We start from the raw sequence: 18,469 nt of genomic DNA, 5'->3' as shown, positions 1-18,469 counted from the left end.
ATAAATACAGCTGCTTTTCTTGCCCCCTTTTTTTTTTATTTTTAAGGAACCATGTATTTTATTCTATCAGTCTACTACCACTGTATCCCTATCAATGTTCCATATCTTTGCTGGCAACCCTGTTAGACAAATCACTCAAGAGCCTAGACATGCAAATTACTGGCCAGGCAGAAGGATCCGCACTGACAAGTTTACTGATAACACACATGAAGCAATACTCTTCATCCCCTCCTCAGGTAGATCTTGCCTGTGCCTCTCCCCTCTGCTCAGCCCAAGTGTTGATAAGCCTGTAAGAAGTACAGCATTTCATAGGTGCAGCCCTTTCCTCTTGAGAGGCCAGGGGAAAAAAAAAAAAAAAAAAAAAAAAAAAAAAAAGTGTTTATGGCAAACTCCATCTAACAGGAAAAAAAAAAAATCAGAAATAAATCAGGCTAGAAATGGCGACTGAGAAAGGTACATGTATTATCCCATGGACAAAACTAGCCATGGACTAATATCCACACATAAAGCTATGTTTATCAGGTTTTATACCAAACACTCCAAAGCTTCACCATGTAAATTCTGTTGACTGTAACAGAAAGTACTCCATTACCAAGTAACGCAAATGACCTAGCAAATAGGCTGTTGTTACAAAGCACACTGACTACAAACACACACACACACACACAAGTATCAGCTCCTCTCCTAAAACTCAGCTGCTGCGCAAAGCTGGCAAAGTAAAATGAAATAACATTTTCCCATTTTTATTAAAATCAATTGGTTACTGGTCTGCTATTTTCTGCAGTCGTTTCTCAGAGCTTTTTTTTTATTTAAAGAAAAGTTACTTTCACATGTAATAGTAAAAAAAAAAACTTTCATATTTCTGTGTTTTTCAAATGTTAATTTAAGCATGAAGTTTAATATTTTTTTTACATTACTGAAACAAACTTACAAAATGTTTTCTTCACTCAACTGTGCAAAGCTACATCAGTGTAAAAAATAAGTACAACAAAATACATCCTAAATTCAACAAACGATGAAGCAACATATAAAAACAAATGCTTTTATTAAAACACAATATTATATTAAGAACTAAAATACAGATATGAGAAGCAAAATAAGTAAAATACCTTTAACCTCCAATTATCTCCTACTTCTGTTTTGATCCTATTTAACCAGTTTTCATCGAAGTACACTGGATCTCTGAAATACAAAAAGTAGAGTATTTGTTAAAAACAGGTTCCAGAAACTAGGAACATACCTTAGCAATTAAGCTGCTATCTCACACTGAGGTTACTTAAATGCCTGCCTACTCTGCATTCTATATATGGCCTATACAGAGACCACCCCTATTGCTCTGCAGCACAGCTCCATCTGCGTGCCATGAGTAGGTCATGCTTTGGAAGAAGCTGCTGGACTTCAAGTGTATTTCGTCAGTTCTCCCTGACTGCAAGTTCTTCCTCTTATTTCTCAGCAGCACTGGAGTAGTGCTTGTTTGCACTGCTTCGAAGCGTACAAAAATATTTAGTGTCTCATTTATTACAGATTCCTACAGCTGTATTCTGATTGTAAATACTCTTCTTGTAAATGGAAAGCCTGAGAATGAACAATGTATGCTCTATGCATACACTGAACAATTTAAAAGTACCTCTAGTGTTAAGTCTTTTCTATCAAGAACACACTTCTCTATTATTTAACATTATCAGTTTAATACTATCAGTTTTTGCAAATCTCTTTCCACCATAAACCTTGGCTAATAGTTTTGTGAATGCCTTTTTTAAAAAAAAAAAAAAAAAAAAAAAAAAAAAAAAATCAGTTTTTCTACTGTCTGCTCTCTTAACAATGCAATCAAGATACAGACAGAGACAAGAAGAATGCCACTGCTCGTAATGTATATTTTTATTTCCATAAATTTCCTTCCTTCCCTACAGGCACTTCCGCTTAGCTGTTTGGTTAAGGCAATTCATAGGAGTCTCCTGCCCCTAGTAAGGAAAGACCCATATTTCAGACTAAAAAATGAAGCAGTCAGGGAAGAAAACTTTTTTTTTTTTTTTTTTTTTTTTTTTTTTTTAAGACTTCTAAGAGTCAGCATGGTAAGCAGGGTTAGAGTCTCACAGCAAGTATTCTGATTTCTGGAATTACAGTGCTGCATTTGCTGCAAAGTACTATTAGATATACAGCTGTATCCTCCGAAGATAAAAAGGTTCTATGTTGAACCCTTCCTTTTTTATTTTTTCTTTTTAGGGGAAAGATGGCATGAGACAAAAGCTCAAAAAAACCCAGCAAGCCTGGAGATTCAAGCAACATCTCTGCAATCATATATGCAGCAGATCAGCAACTATCTCACTGATTGTATTAGGGCCCAGTCTTTGAAGAAGAATCTTGCTCCTGATTCATCCCCTCTTCTGTATTCCATTTTCTGTACAATGTCTTCTTTGCAATGTACCAAGGTCTTTAAGTATTCCATCAACATACTCCAGTGGAGAGAAATCATAAACAGCAACATTTCTCTACTGACACATTTCAACTGATTTTTACATTCTTTTACAGACTCTGGTGAAGATCATGACATCTGTCTTTTATATCTGCAAATATATAGCTGGAAGAAAGGAATTACTAGTTAAATCAATGACTCCAAATTGCTCCTATTCAAAAACAGTATAGTTCAGCACAGACAACAAAACCTAAAAGTACTGTCATGGTTCTATGTTTGTTTGTTTTTGTTTTTTGTTTTTGGATTTCAGTATTCCACATCAAAACATCATGTAGTGTACGGGGCATTAAAGTGTCACTGCCCCAATCCCAGGTACCTATCCCTGTACATTACAGCAGTCACGGGATCTGGCCCCTCTGGGTGGGGGGGTCGCTCTCTTGCTGCCTGGCAGTGGGTGCTGGAGGTGCTTTCCTGGCCGTTCCAAGCTGTTCAGGTTTGACTCGGTCCCGGGAACTCTCTCTCTCTCTCATCTTGTCTGATTTATTAATCTCAATTTCAATTAAATTGTATATATTGTGTTATCTTGTATTCCAATATTATAGTAAAATAAGTTTTCCTCCATAGATTGTTGCCACTGTTCTTTTCCTCCCTTCCTTCCTTCCCATTTTGTGTGGGACTGGGGTAGGGAGGGAAGGGCAGAGGCCTGTCACCCCTGTCACGGACATAGATTGATCTGGTCAACTCCGTGACAAGTACGAAACAGAAAAAACAATGTCTTAGCCAGAGTTTCATCTGTTTTGAAGTAGACATTTTCCAAATAGCTTTTGAATGGCCTCTGTGCCCTCAAAGACCAATAAGTCTAAGCATAAAATTAATTTAAGACATACTGGATCAACCAGAGATGAGAAAAGTTCATGCTCATGTTTTACATTAAATAAACATATCACTTTGCAAAAGGTCTTTATTTCCTTAACTTTCTAATTACAAAAAGATCATTTGGAAAAAAGCCTGTGAGCTGAAAACACACAGACCTATCTGAACTGCTTCGACTGGAACTCTGGTGTTCAAAAAGGACTCTATTGTAGTTTGGATTAGTGCTCTGCCAATCACAAGCAGGCTGTGCTCAGAGATCCACAACTAACAAATGTTTGCCCAGCTCACTAAGAAAGCAGGTACCTGTGCCTCACCAGCAAAAAAAAAAAAAAAAAAAAAAAAAAAAGGAGAGACCACTGGGTCCTTCTTAAGGACTATATCTTATTATTTTATTAATTATAGTTGGTAACAAATTTCAGCTGCTTCAACATCACAGTGCCATTAATACAGCAAATTCTTGATTTACCATTTTAACTGTAAATAATTACTCCTATAAGCATAAAGAATTGTCTGCAAGCAGAATCCTACTGAGTGACTAGGGTAATGTTATATACCCCATCTTCAATAATAAAGACATAACAGAGGAAGAATCACAATATTTCATGATCACCTCCAGCTCTGGATGTCTGCACATCAATAGCAAATGAAAAAATGTTGTCAGTTACTACTGCAATTAAAGTAACACATGCAAATGTGCTTACTTTCTTAATGAAGCTTTTTGCTGCCTACACTCTTATAGCATAAGGCAAACTTGAAGAAGATGCCTGGCAATTACATCTAAAGTAAGTGTGGTAGCCGTTTTCCACAGATGTCTTCGGTTTTTAATTTTAATGTATACAAATCTCATGGAGAACCCAAAGTCCAGAACCTGGTAAGCAATCCACTCTAAATCACAACAGCAGTAAAAACAGTGTCACCAGTTCCCTTTAGGAGCATTTTAATCCGTGTTACACAATAATCAGATGCATACTACAAAAACATTTTGCCAGGCTGGCATCAACAATCAAGCAAATTTAGAATGATCACCCCTTTCCTCATGTATGCATCACCTCAGAATTATTCCACATGTGTTTTTATAATTTTAGTTCTGCCCTCAGAATTCCTGTTAAGATTCAGAATCAACATTAACAACAGCACTTTTCTCCATATTGAACCAATAAAATTAACTATCTGTAACCAAAAGTTTTCCATTAAAATTTCTAGAAATAATTTTTTATAAAAGGGTTTCCAGACACTCTTCCCAAAGCTTTGCTAGCTCATTCACCACTTATGTTGCAAAGAAGTCTCCCTCTGCTGAAACTTCAGTAATCATGAGTCAACCATACTGAGAGCTCTTGGTCTCCCTTTGTCACATCATAAGGAAAGATGCTGTTATTTCTTACAGCAGTGTTTGAAAAACATCACCCAAGCAAATACAGAAATTTATAGCAGAGAACTGAGCAGCCAAGATGAGAAAGTCCACCAGTTCTGTGCGAAGATATATGCACTAAACAAGGAAGCAGACACTGGAGCACCACTGTTACTTTGAGATTACGTGCTTGTACTCAGCACTTTGAACAGAGAAGGTTCTTGAACCTATACCCAAAGTTGGGGAATCTACTGCACTAGATCACTTACCAAATTCATAAAAACATTTGTATATCAATTGATTGCTGCATAGCCTCTCAATAGCACTGCAGGTAATTGGGACTTTCCTTTATAGCAGAAGATACTTATGCTGTTCATGTGATACCACTTGTAGCAGTGCTCTACCACATCCAACTTATTTTGTATGCAAATTTTCCTTTATTTAAGCAACCATCTCTCCAAATCATAGATGCCAAGAGACAGAATTCTTTGAAAGAAAAGAAAACCAGCCCACTGAGCATAACACCTGATTATTACTCACTTTAACAGTGGAACAGCAAGCTGCTTTAAGAAATATCTGTTTATTAAAAAGATCCCTCTAGAAAGAACACTTAAAAGCATGGCTTTTGTATTTCACATGTGTCAGAACATACACAGTATGCTGCAATGTGTAATATCACAAATGAATATTTCAGTAAGAGGGGCACAACACACAGGCTACAATCAAAATACTAAAAGAAGAGGAACACTAAACAGTTTCCAGAATGGGATAAAAGGAAAATTTTGCTATTCTGGGGATATCAGCAGACAATAGGAAACAGATAAATTCTTCTCCATTAGCACTGGAGAATTACTTTCATTCACACTCTAACATGAAATTCAAACATAAAGGTTTTATGATAAAAACAGAGAATGTGTCTTTCACTGTTTTCACCAGGACCTGTTTATTAATGTCAGAATCTGTAAGTAAAACACTCATGCTTGCTTACATAAATCACAGTTCTGCCATATGAACTTACATAGTACGCTTTTGAATAGCTTCTGAAGGTGTATTTCCCTCTTCTTCATGCAGCCTCTTAGAGAAATTTCCTGCAGAAAATCCTGCTATAGGAACTGACATTTCTGCAGAATGGTCTCTACTTACAAACACAAGCAACTACCTCAGTAAAAGTACTGAGGAAAAACATACATCAAGCACCCTTATCAACTGCTGATACAAGGCATGGTTTGTTATTTTTTTTATTCTCCGAAACATCCTCAACATAAAGTAGTGTCAACTTCAACTTGTTTCAACTATTGCCTGTCCTCATAAGTATCAATGGACACTCTTTCCATGAAAGCGCAGGTTAAAAAACAACAACAACAACAACAGAGAGTTTAGACACTCAAATCCTGAAGTTTTCAAGTAAATCTTAAAAATTTCAAGAACAAAGCTATCCTTACTCTCCTATGGAAGTATATCAGACAACCAGATAAGGCCAACATCTTTTAGTTTTCATTAGAACTCTGCCTCATTCAATTTGAGTTCTTCAATGACTGCATTTGCTTACTAAGTGCTGGGTCCTGCACTTTGGCAATAACCCCAGACAATGCTATGAGCTTGTGGCAGATGGCTGGAAGACTGTGTAGAGCAAACAGACCTGGCAGTATTGGTCAATGCTTGGCTGAACATGAGTGCTCCAGCAGTGTGCTTGGGTGGTCAAGAATGCTGACAGCATCCTGGTTTGCACCAGAAATAGTGTTGCCAGTAGGTGAATGGAAGTGATCAGCCCCTGGTGAGGGCATACTTTGAATACTGTGTTTAATTTTGGGCCCCTCACTACAAGAAAGACATTGAGTGCTGGAATGTGTTCAGAGAAGGGCCGTGAAGCTGTGAGAGGTCTGGAGCACAAGCCTTATGAGAAGAAGCTGAGGGAGCTGGGATTGTTCAGTTTGGAGGAGGCTGGGGAGACGTTACTGCCCTCTACAACTGCCTGAAGGGAGGCTGTGGCGAGGTAGGAATCAGCCTCTTCTTCCATGTATCTTGCAATAGGACAAGAGGGAATGGCCTAAAGTTGAGCCAGGGGAGATTCAGGCTGGATGCTAAGAAAAACTTCTCGGAAAGAGTGGTCGGGCCTGGAAATGTTCAAAAAACATTTAGATTTTGTACTGAGGGACATGGCTTAGTAGGAAATATTAGTAATAGATGGACAGTTGGGCTAGAGCTCTTTTCCAACCTTGGTGATCCTATGATTCTCTGATTCACTCACAGATAACTCTGAGGAAGAACTATTTTTTAAAGATTAATTAACTTTTATAGATGCAGTTAAAATTGTTACAATTCTCCCTATTTCCCTTTATTTTTATGCATTATGGAGAATCCAAAATAAGGGGCAGCCATGCTGAAGGATAATCAAATTTCAAGGAACGCACTTTTTAAGAAAAGTAGTCTACAATTCTCAATGGAGTAAGAATGACAGAGTTTAGGAGGATTTGTGTCTCATTATCTAGACAATAAATTTGTCTTTTCACAATTATCTTGATGGGGGATTTTCATATTGAAGGTTAAGTTTTCAAGTGTTCACTGAAAATGACATCTGTTTCCAATGACGTAGCCCAGTTTGCTCCTATTCAACTTCAGTGCAAGATTTCTCCAAATGAGCTCTGTGAACCGGCTGTCTTGCTCTTATTTCTACACCTGAAAAACTTTTCTTCCATGTAGTAATTTTGCTTGTGACAGAGAGGGAAGCAGTACTGGTAATACAGAGAGAAGGATAAGCTGGAAAAGCCTGTTCTACACTTGCTTCGTATGTTTAAACATTCCCTGATTCTAAAATAAGTATTTTTCCTCTTAAATCTGTTTGATTACAATTTCATTAAGATTAGCAAGATTTTGCTGCTAGTGCCAAGTTTGAAAAAGTTGTGATTCTGCGAAAATAGGTAATACTGGATTACCACTACACACCCAGCTACACTTCAGATGATTACTCACAGTCACCATTCTCGATTAGACTGAGGCTTTGAATTAATGCATTTCAAACCTATTTGACCTTAGAGTTCAAGGAAACAAAACCATTACCTAGTGCAACATCTACTATTCCCCCATTTACTCTCAAGAATGTTATTACCTCTGGATACAATCAAACCAACAGCTTACTTCACTGAATTTTATCATGTGAAACTAACTCCAGCATTACCAGTAACTTGGGACCTCAGTTATAACCCAATTCACTTTTCACTAAGATTACACTTGAATAAATGCCTTCACAGCTTCCTAAACACAAAACTTCTCTTTTTTCAGCCTTTAAGATAGTTATTTGAAAGCTATGGATAACTATATTTGTCATGTTCCAGGTTAAAGTAATGTCTAAATGAAGGATTAGTCATGCCTTTACAGAATACCAGTCAAGTCTGAATCAAAATACATTTACATCAGACTTGTTCATAAATAATAAATCTGCATGCATGTAAATAATTAAATAATTTCTTACATTTTTTGAAGAACCTGAGCCATCACAACCCCACTCGTTAAATCTTCCACAGTCTGGCATGGTGCCTCAACATTAAATGTCTGGATCTGGGAGAGAATGAAAAAGGTTACATGTTTTCATTTCAATGTCAATCAATTTTTACACATAAAACAAGCCAGCTACTAGCAAATGGAACAGAGTAAAACCAACACATTTCTTGCAGGAGCTAAGAAAAAATAAGCTTAAATTTAATAGCAAAATAAGATATTAACCACTGTCATAGCTTAGCATCTTTGTTTTTGGAAGTACAAACACTGTAAGTTTAACCACAAACGATGAAAGCACATTTGCAAAAAAATTTTTTTTCACAGCATATTACTTGGATTTTCTCTCTCTTCAGTATTTCTGGAGCACATCTTCAAGCATGTTTAGGTACACCCCTCCCAGTGAACATATGAAAGAAATTCTGGTATTAGAAGTTAATACTAATTACACAAAACTTTCACAAGTTTCCCACAATCCTAAGACTTAATTGCTCTCTAACACTGGACATAGGAGCAAAGCATAATGCTGCTAAACCCTAGCAGATCCATATAGTACCAGTGCTCTAGTTATTTTGGTGTGCTTAGTTAACAAAGTGACAGACATTAATTACAAGTCCATATCGTGACAAGACTCTGGTCCTCAGATGAAACTAACATACGTAGGTGTTGTTACTCAGAACTGCAGAAGAGGAATAGCAAGGTCTACGTGACAGAGCAGTTTGATGACAGAACTACTACACCTAAGAAGTGAGCTAGGTCACAATTTTCCCTCTCTAGACTGTGCTCTGAAAACACTGACAAAACCTAATTTTCTGAGGAGGCCAGGTAACATCTTCGAAGAAAAGAATTACGAAGGAGTAAGAATAATCTCTTTTATAAATATTTAAAAAAAAAACAAAAAACCAACAACAACAAAAAAACACGTCAATACATAGAATTTCTGTATGGCTTCTATTGTTCTACTCCATTTTCATGCTTACAGCCTTCAGGCTATCTGCAACCCTCCCCCCACCACCACAACAGCAAAGCACAAAAACACAAGGGAGAGCTCTTTTTTTCATTTCTCTTTTGATGTGGCAAAGAGCCTTCTGCTTCAGCAAAGTCTTTTCAACTGGTATAAGGTATCCAATCATTTACAATGTAATGAACATTGGTTTTAAGGGATGTGGATGAGTTTTCCTAAAATATGACTACATGACATTTAGAGAATATTTGCCTACTTCTCTCTGTTGTTATTCTCCTTCCAGGGAAGACTAGTTTTCTTAGTAGGAATCATTATCTGTATGCACTAGAGATAAGAAAGCTTGCAAGACAGCTTGCAACTGCAGGCTACATAAATTTCAGATAATATCAACAGGTTTTTTTCTGAACATTACGTGCAATTTTCCTGCTTTACTAGAATACAAAATACTAATGCTAGTGTAAGCCATTTCCTAGTAAACATCCTCTAGGTATGTATCTTACAATTCGCATAACAGAAAATCATATCAGTTCTTTTTTTGGTGGAAAAGACTCTCAAATATCAATGTCCAGATTCTCAGTTACTTGGTAGTATCAAATAAGCACCTTACCATAGAACCTGAGTACCATAATAGAAGAACTACACACTTAAAAAAAGGAATACTAAAAGCCACATAACAGGATATAAAATAAATTGCTATTTTGCCAGAAACTTCTAGTTACCTAGAATCTCTGAATTACAGTAATACTATCAAAAGAATATCAAGGAATACTGTGACAATTCAGAAGCACTTCAGACAGGAAATGATTTCTTTCTCATGAGAAAGTTTGCAATGGCATCAATGATGCTTATGCTTGAAGTTCAAGACGTAATATTAAAATTTACAAGCACAAACATGAAAACTTCCAAGTTTTGCATATTATCCCTTTAAATTATCAAAGTTTAATTGCTGTCTGCTGCACAACAGCCGAACAAACAAACAAAAAAAATCACCTAAAAGCTGTACTCTGCTTTTTTCAAGTACAGTCAAAGCAAAATGATATTTCCAAATAAACAATACTGACAATTAAGTCTTTACTCAGACTGCAAAGCAATCCAATGTCCTTAAATTCATTTTGCATATTGACACATGAAACACCTCCTTGCCTAAATAAAAGTGTAAGTAACAGATACTACTATATCGAGGCAGGAAGGGAGTTTGCTTATCCTATTTTCAAGTAACAAAAAAACAAGGTACAGTCTAATTGATTTCATCATCATTCTTTATACTTTATAAACAAGAAAAGAACAGAACTGCCAGTAAGGGCCAGAACAGGTCAGATTACCCATGTGAACTACTTATTCCACACTCACGCGTGCAAGGCCACCACTGACGACAACCCTGCTTTATATTACATGAGACAGATCAGAGAAAAATTCCCAGTAGTTATACAGCTTGTTCCTTTTGCACACATAACTTTGTAAGAAATACTACGCGTTGTATTCCTTTCCTTTGCAGACAAATACATTTCAACTGAGATGTTTAATAGCTTTTATTCAGCTCTTCCAAAAAAAAAAAAAAAAAGTTATCTTTTTCATATCCTTCAGGCACATGAAAACAACATATTTCTCTTCTTCCCACCCCAAATATATAAAATTTTAAAAAACTATGTCAGTGTTAAACTGTGAGTCCACTCTCAGGTCAGACCACAAAAAGCCAGTATAAAAAAGCAGAATTCATTTTCCAGAAAGGAAAAGAATGGTAAGAATGTGGAAATATTGAAGCACAGTCCGACTGCAGAGACAGCAGGCTTTTTTTGGTTTGTTTTTTTTGTTGTTGTTGTTTTTTTTTTCTGCATGCCTCTGAAATGCTTTTCAGCAAGGGCTGCCCTCATACACTGCCCTTCCTGTACATTACGATCTCCTTCAGCCTGAAAGACTTCTCCCTCATCCCACTGGAACTGTTCCTGCTTCTTGAGAGTCTGCAGTACTACAGTTCCCCAACGGTTTAAATTCATGCTCTGTTATGATCCTTTTTTCTGCTTCTTGAACCGCTATATGAAACCTTGACGACAAACTGGACGCACTAACTGACAGGGCAGTCTGAGGAAACAGGGAAAAACAAAAGATCAACCACTGCCCCACTAAGCCTTCCTGTTTTCCATCAATTTCCACGTAAGACACAGAAAAAGTTTATGGTAATTTGTCTGTCCAAGTTTTAACTCAGAGCACCAACATACGAGGCCATAAACATACACAGTCAATTTTTATACAAAACTTAAGAACAAAATAGCATTGCAGGTGATTGTTTCAATGCAAAGGGCTCTATTATTGGAACTGGATTGCTGCAAGGACTCAGGACCTCGGCAAATCAGAATTACAGTTCTAAATTACATTATATGACTAATGAAGATTTGTCAGATACTGGGGAAAGAAGGAAGAAAAAATGCATTTCATGAACAATTATAATACGAAGGTGAGGACTGGGCAGACTCAGTACTCAAAATACACTAGCTGAAGTTTAGGATGTGGTTGTGGTCTAACATTCCATGAAGCTGGAGGAAGACAGGCACAAAAAATATAGGACAAAAAAAAAAAAAAAAAAAAAAAAAAAAAAAGATCTCCAGCAAAAAAATCTCCCTTCTCAACACTAAGTATGAAAGCTCTGTTCTTTGTGCAGTGATTATATCCACAGCTTGTTTTTTCACTTGTGGCACAACTGCATAAATATTTACTGTCTTTTCATAATATCTAAAACCTCTTTAGAGAATCTTAGGTAATAAAATACTGTGTGACTGGGCTAACTTATGCATAAAGGCAACAAAAGCAGCATTTTTACTGTGTGACAGGTAACAGTCTGCAGACAGTTATTGTGGAGGGTAGAGTACCCCCCAACACTTCATGATGCTTCAGAATTATTTGTCCCTTAACTATACTTTTCAAATTGGCTATGCAAGATGACAACTCTCTGCTCTGTAGGGCCAACATCAGTAAAATCACCACAAATGGAACAAAGCACACAGCTGAGACGAGAAAAGCAGCAAAAACAAAAGGAAGGAAGGAACCAGTCTCAGTGGCATGCATGCAAATTGCAACAGGCCGTTTGCAAGAATACTTGAAAGAGCAGAACCTTTAATAAGGTTTTGTCACTTCCTTCACTCATTTTTCTCCACCTGGCTGGCAGCACTGCTATCTTCTCCTTGGATAACCATACCACAAGTTATTTTACATGCTTTCCAAGACAGCAGCAGACTACATACAGCAAACAAACAGGATTCAGACTCTCAGGCAACCAGGAGTTTTATTCAGTGATTTAGATTTGGGAATATTTTTATTTGGTCACTAGACTCTCCTCATTAAAATCTCAAGAGTTACTCTGCAACTTCGTTAGGCACTCCAATAGCTGAATAAGGAAATGACAAGGCTTCTACGTTACTGGCTGTGGTGCTTCATACAGACTGCAAGCTCAGCTCCACCACACTGCTCTCTGACTTCTCAAAAGAGCCAGGGGAAATAATACGATGAAGAACAGGCAAACAGATTGAAATAAAGACGGGAATACACGCATTTACCATCACAGGCCAAACACTAGGTTTAGGGAGGTTGATATAATTTATTGTCAATTAATAACAGAACAGAGCTGTGGGAACTAAAAACAAATTAAAAGCATCCTCCTCCCAGCCATTCCCTTCTGTATCCTCCCCCAGGCAGCACACAGGAACATGCAATGGGCACTGTGCTCAGCCCATAGCACTCCACCTGCGTCACTCCTGCTCAGCCTCTCTGCGCTCCGACACGGCTCCCTGCCATGGGCACCTCCACCCTTTGTGCAGCAGTGGCTCCCCTGGCTCTCCCACCCCACCACAGGTCACTCCCCATGGACATCTGATTAAGACAATGAACAGATAGGCCTGCTGATGAAAAAACAGCACTACGGAGCATTTGTGATAAACCTAACATTCAACATATAAAATGAAGGCCTAACATAGTTAAGCCTAAACCAACAGTTTTTTGAGTTTTCACCTAATTAATTGTTTTTTATTTAAAAGTAATGCTTACCACTGATACTTTATATTATTTTTTTCAAAATACAAGCTATTAGTCAGCGCAAAACTGTGAGAGTAAGACTCTAGCACATTCTAATTTGTAGGGCACGTGCGGTCCATTAAGCACCAAACACCTCCTAAGACTAAAAACAGCTTTTCATGGAAGAAGATACAAATGGCACAGCCTAGAGGTGAACAAACAATTTCCTCTGCTGAGCAGAGTGTAAAAACTCACACAGTATACTGAGTTGGTCAACTCATGTGATTTCAGCAGCGGAACATTACCAACCAAACACAGGAAGTTTGTTAGTTTCAGTACTCTTAACTTACGGAAGCCAATATGGCAGTATGAACCGTATGACAGGGTGCATTTTTGCCAGAGAAGGAAAATATAACTGTTCTCTGAAAGCAGACGTCAATTATAAGAAGCCAAATAGGGCTCAGTGAACAAAAGAGATAAGCTCCTTAAATGAAGATTGCTAGACAACTAGAGACCAGAACAGCACCAGGCAAACACGCTCAAATTGATCCCTGTTATGATAAAGTAAGGCAAAGCAAAGTCTGTTAACTTCTTGGATAGCAGTTAGAAAAAGCCTAGCATTCTACTAGTCCAAGTAGAAATGTAATTCTACCAGTAATTAAAAAAAAAAAAACAAAATTGATGAACACAGACAGACTTGTTGCTTCGCAAAATACAGGAAAAAAAGAATACTTAAAATCTACAGCTCCACCCTCTTGCAACTATAATTTAGATGAAAAGTGCTGGCTCTTGATAGGTGGAATAAATAATTCTCCTCCAAAGGCGCAGAAGATGAAGCCAACAACACCAAGCCGGACTGAAATATCACCTGCACAAATCTTCTGATCAGTGTAGAAATTGTCTTCACAAGATCGCAAGAATACAAGAGACTTATCACCTGAAAAATGGGATTCTGAAGGAGATGGCAGTAAGTCTTCATCAATCTGAAATTTCAGCCTTAACAGATTCCACAATGGGTAACACAGACGTAGCACACTGTTAAATTTAGCATATCGTGCAGTTCAAGCCTCCTCCACTTCTAGGAACTTTATTTCAGTAAACATTTCTCTGGGCTTTACCTATGCAGAACATATCTTGTCAGAGGATGACCAAGTCTCGTGATTCCTTAAGAAAGGCAAGAGACATGATGAAACAGGCTGCCATCTTTTAGTATTGTCCATATGATGAGATCTGCTAAACCACAGTAGACTGTATAAATCCTGTTTGTTTTTGTTTTCCTCCCAGTCACTGTAGTGGCACTAGAATTGACAAAATATCCATAATCTCCGCTGCAGTTAAACACATACCTCTATTTAATCCACATGGGGATTAAACTATGGACACCTTGCTGCCATGGCAACCAAGGTCATGCAAAGGATTGTTTCATCCAACTCCAGAATAGAAGGAAGGCCCATTTAACATTTTGCAGCTCTGGAATCAATAAAATGCCCTCATTTCCCAGATCTTCTAGTGCCCATCATGAATGGTACAGATGTGTGCTTGGCCTCTAGTTTAGGTACCTAACTTAGCTATCCTGAGAGATGTAGCTCAAAACAGACAACAAGACTTCCACAGACAAAAGAAAGCAGTGCACAGAAGCTTGCAGCTAAAGGTATGAAAGAGCCATACCATTTCCAGGGCTTTATAATCCCATTTATAATGCACTTATTCGTGCAGTACTTGCTCCACTACACACAGCACTTCAAAACCATTTCCTGCACAACCCTGCAGAAAAGCCACAACCCTTTATGTCTCAAGGTACTTCATTCAAACAGCTCCAGGCCTGCATTCACTGCTTTCGTCTGCCAGTGCAAGTGTGTTGGGGGCTAGAGCACCCACTCTGACATCAGAGAGCCTTTCCTTCCACCAAAGCTTTCTCCTCCTTTCCACGTTGTCTCCTGCTCATTAGCCTGAATGAGAAGCACTGGGGAAGTCACAGGAATGATTAAATCACACCAGGCAAAAGCAGTAAGCTGGGAGAACCACATGCACGCACTCTGAGGCAGGAAGCCATTGTCAGTAGGCTGGATCGCCTATTCCCCTTCCCTGGGTGGCAGGACATACCAGGCTCTGGGCAACACAGGCTACCAAAAGGACACTTACTTCTCCACACTTCCAGCAACACGATCCTCCCTCAGCCTTATGCTAGCATTATTGGTCAACAAACTTTTTTTAAATTTCATTTTCAATTAAAGACTCGGTCTTGCAATTTGAACTGATTAAGCAACACTGACCTTTAAAGCTAGAGAAAACCTAAGTTAGTTAAGTCTCTGAAGCAGGAGAAGAACTTCACTTAGAAAAGTCTTTCTGAACTGTCATAGTACTGAGTCCTTAGCTCACCTAAAAGAGTAGGCAGCAGCAAAATAGTGTCTCATGTCCTTTTTGTTCTGCCTCCCCTACTGCACAATTAGAAGTGCATGCAATTGCTCTGCTGATGTCAAATGCATTGTAACAAAGAATTTCGATGGTCCAGGAAGAACAGAGCATCAGAATATTCATCTTCCAGTTCAAGAGCCTCAAAAAAATCCCACAATAATGACAAATGAGCCAAACACACAATTCAGATATTTTTCAATTAACTATTTAACTATCTCAAACAGATGGGAACAAGATTGTCCCCTAACCTCCCATCTTAAGATGAGTATATTAGCAGTTGTTTCCTCATTTCCTTTGTACTGCTTAAAGTTCATGGTTCTCAGCAGACAAACCTGCTTCTTCTCCTGGCAGCATCTCATAATCCACAGGGAAAAATGAATGGGCAGAACTGAGACAGAGCACGTACTGAATCAAATTGCAATGCCTTTTTTTCCTCAGAGATTATTCAGAGAATCTTCAGATTCTTCAGAGACTTATTCAGCAGCTCTTCAGAAAGAAGCAAATTGAAAAAAAAAAAAAAAAAAGCAAAATTTGGGACAAGGCCATGACATACTGAAAACGAACGAACAAACACTAAAAAAGTAAACATGAAGAGTATTGTCCAAAACTAACAAATCCTCTGTTTCATCCCCCAACAACACATTAAAATTCCGTATTGTCAAATAATGGTACGAGATACCTCAGCTCCTCCAAACACAGTGCATGAGATGCTCCAGAATATCAGCCTTTCAGATAACTATGCCTAAAAGAGTAGAACAGCAAACTTTGCCATCCTCCTACTCAGAGGCCACTAATAATAATAAAGGCTTACTCTACAGGTCTGTTGCAGCAGATGCAGCTGGACCAGATACCCCCACCTGCGCTCCACAAAAGCTGGCAAGCTCTGTGTTTTCTTCTCTACAAACAGTAACATATGTAACATATCCAAAGGACTTTCTTCATCTGCCCTCATCACCAGCACAAGCAGCCACTACTGAAATTTGATGACTTTTCTTCAACAGGTAAGAATTGCTGATGCAACAGTATCAACAGAAGGAAATGAAAACCTACAACTTTGTGGTCAGCGATTAAGGATTGAAAGAGCACAAACAGGCTTAACTAGTTTCAATCTTTGCATCCATTTGCAGAAATCAGATGAGTTCTTAAAAGCGCAAATGAACAAGGATCAAGAACAGCGTAGTTCAAAAAGGAGACATAACTGGACAGCAACGGAAAACACATTTTCACAACAAATTCTGGTAGCACTGGTCCTCTCTGTAAAAGGAGCCCAAACAATGTTTACAAGCAGACTTCTTGAAGAGTAAAAAAAATCTCTATTTCAGCACTTGCTCACGCAGTCTCTAATTTTCAGACTAGCACAAGCAAACGCTTCCAGCTGGAGATAAGGCATCACACAGAAGACAGATACACTGTACTGAGACTGTCCAGCCAAAACGGAGAAAGACTGAAGAACTGTCACCACATAAATGGCTAGATATGTTTTTCAACTGAAGAAAGCCAGAACAGTGGTCTTGTACAGCATTTACAAAATTCAGTTATCATAAGGCTTTAACATGTTTACCAGGAAAACTATATCTGGCCTTGAGGGTTGGAAGAGAAAGCAGAAGCAGGCAAGACAGCAAGCAGACAACTTGCTGAAGGCAGCATATGGCAAAACAAGTTACCTACCAACATGAAGGAAAAAAAGTTCATAGCAATGACCTCTTTGAGGAACTGTGCTGTTTTTACACCAAAGCTAAGCAATCTTTCCAATATCAGACCTTATTTCTATGTTAAAAAAGAAAATTTATCAAATTACGTGCCAGAAAGCCCATAGACACCACAATGATTTCAGATATTGGCACATTACAGTGCAACTGCCACATACACACTTGACAGCTCTCCATGTTTTATGATATGACTCAGTGATGCATCTGAGTGAAAAGCATTCCTAGCACTGAACACAAAGCAAAACAATCCAGATAGTCATCTGTGAACTAGTCACAAGTTTTAAAGAGGAAAAAAAAAACGTTGTGAATCTGTGTCAGATACGCTGAAATGATCTTAAACTCATTGCAGGCTTACCACACTGCCATGTTTTTCTAAACAGCGTTGGCTGTAGTACTGCATGGATAACTACACCACAGTGCCTAGAATAGTCTCACGAGAGGCTCCTGGGAGATTTTTGGTAGGGTAACAGTTCTGCAATTACAGCAGCCTGCAAACACCACTCAAATATAAATATCAGCTTTGAGATGTCAGTAGTAGAGCTCCAGTCCTTCACTGATCACTCTAGGTACTACTACACTGGCTGCCTCAGAAGATCATCATGATCACCTGCTGAAATGGAAGGAAGCAAAAGCTCGCTCAGCTTAACATCCCACACAAAAATTATTCAGGAACCCACACCACAAAGCTCTTGGAGAGGTAAAAGGAGGTGGGGTGAAATAGTAAAGAACAAAACACATTCACAAGTAAGCAGTTTGCTACAGCTTAAAGATACCAGAAAAGGAACCTCAGCCACACACGGGGTAAGATTTGAGGAACACTCTCAGTTATTAAAATCATGAGTTGGCAGAGGGAGGAGCAGTTTCAGCTCACCTGTGCCTGAGCCACCAAACAGTAGTGTTGGCTGAACAAGTTCTCAGACCTGTGGAAAGCCTTATCTGCTCTACTTAAAACAGACAAACCTGTTCAAGTACCTCTGCATGAATGCTTAATCGGGGAGGTTAAACCAGTTCTTAACTACAGCCACCTTCTCTAGCACAATGGAGGAGAGTGGCCACCTGAGGTATGCATAAACTGTAATTAAGACAACTCTGTTTTCCCTTCTAAATGAGTGGTTTCCTGAGAATCATCACAGGACTTGGGAGAAAATCCAGGCAAAAACAAACAAACAAACAAAAAAAAAACCAACTTGCTCATACAACTAGTTTCACTGAGGACTAAAAAAAATTTTGCCCCTTTTTTTTTTTTTTTTGCA

At 38.3% G+C, this 18,469-nt stretch overlaps 1 protein-coding gene across 5 annotated transcripts in view; it reads right to left on the bottom strand.

The window, feature by feature from the left end:
* The window catches only part of HOOK3 (hook microtubule tethering protein 3), an 82,316-nt gene that overhangs the window by 61,110 nt on the left and 2,737 nt on the right, over positions 1-18,469 (bottom strand). For 4 of the 5 annotated variants that reach the window (XM_042822885.1, XM_042822886.1, XM_042822887.1 and 1 more), the window contains exons 2-3: positions 8,104-8,189; positions 1,110-1,182 (exon numbers count right to left, since the gene is read on the bottom strand). In XM_042822885.1, the coding sequence (XP_042678819.1) occupies positions 1,110-1,182; positions 8,104-8,189 (159 nt within the window). Of the gene's footprint in view, positions 1-1,109; positions 1,183-8,103; positions 8,190-18,469 lie in introns of those variants that run through there. The other variant, XM_042822889.1, reaches the window with a different exon arrangement.

This window comes from Centrocercus urophasianus, unplaced genomic scaffold (genome assembly GCF_019232065.1).
Source record: "Centrocercus urophasianus isolate 14NV4802_14NV808 unplaced genomic scaffold, USGS_Curo_1.0 seq_21, whole genome shotgun sequence".
Lineage (NCBI taxonomy): Eukaryota > Metazoa > Chordata > Aves > Galliformes > Phasianidae > Centrocercus > Centrocercus urophasianus.
The sequence above is the reverse complement of the archived record's forward strand: the minus strand, read 5'-3'. Positions and strand labels throughout refer to the sequence as shown.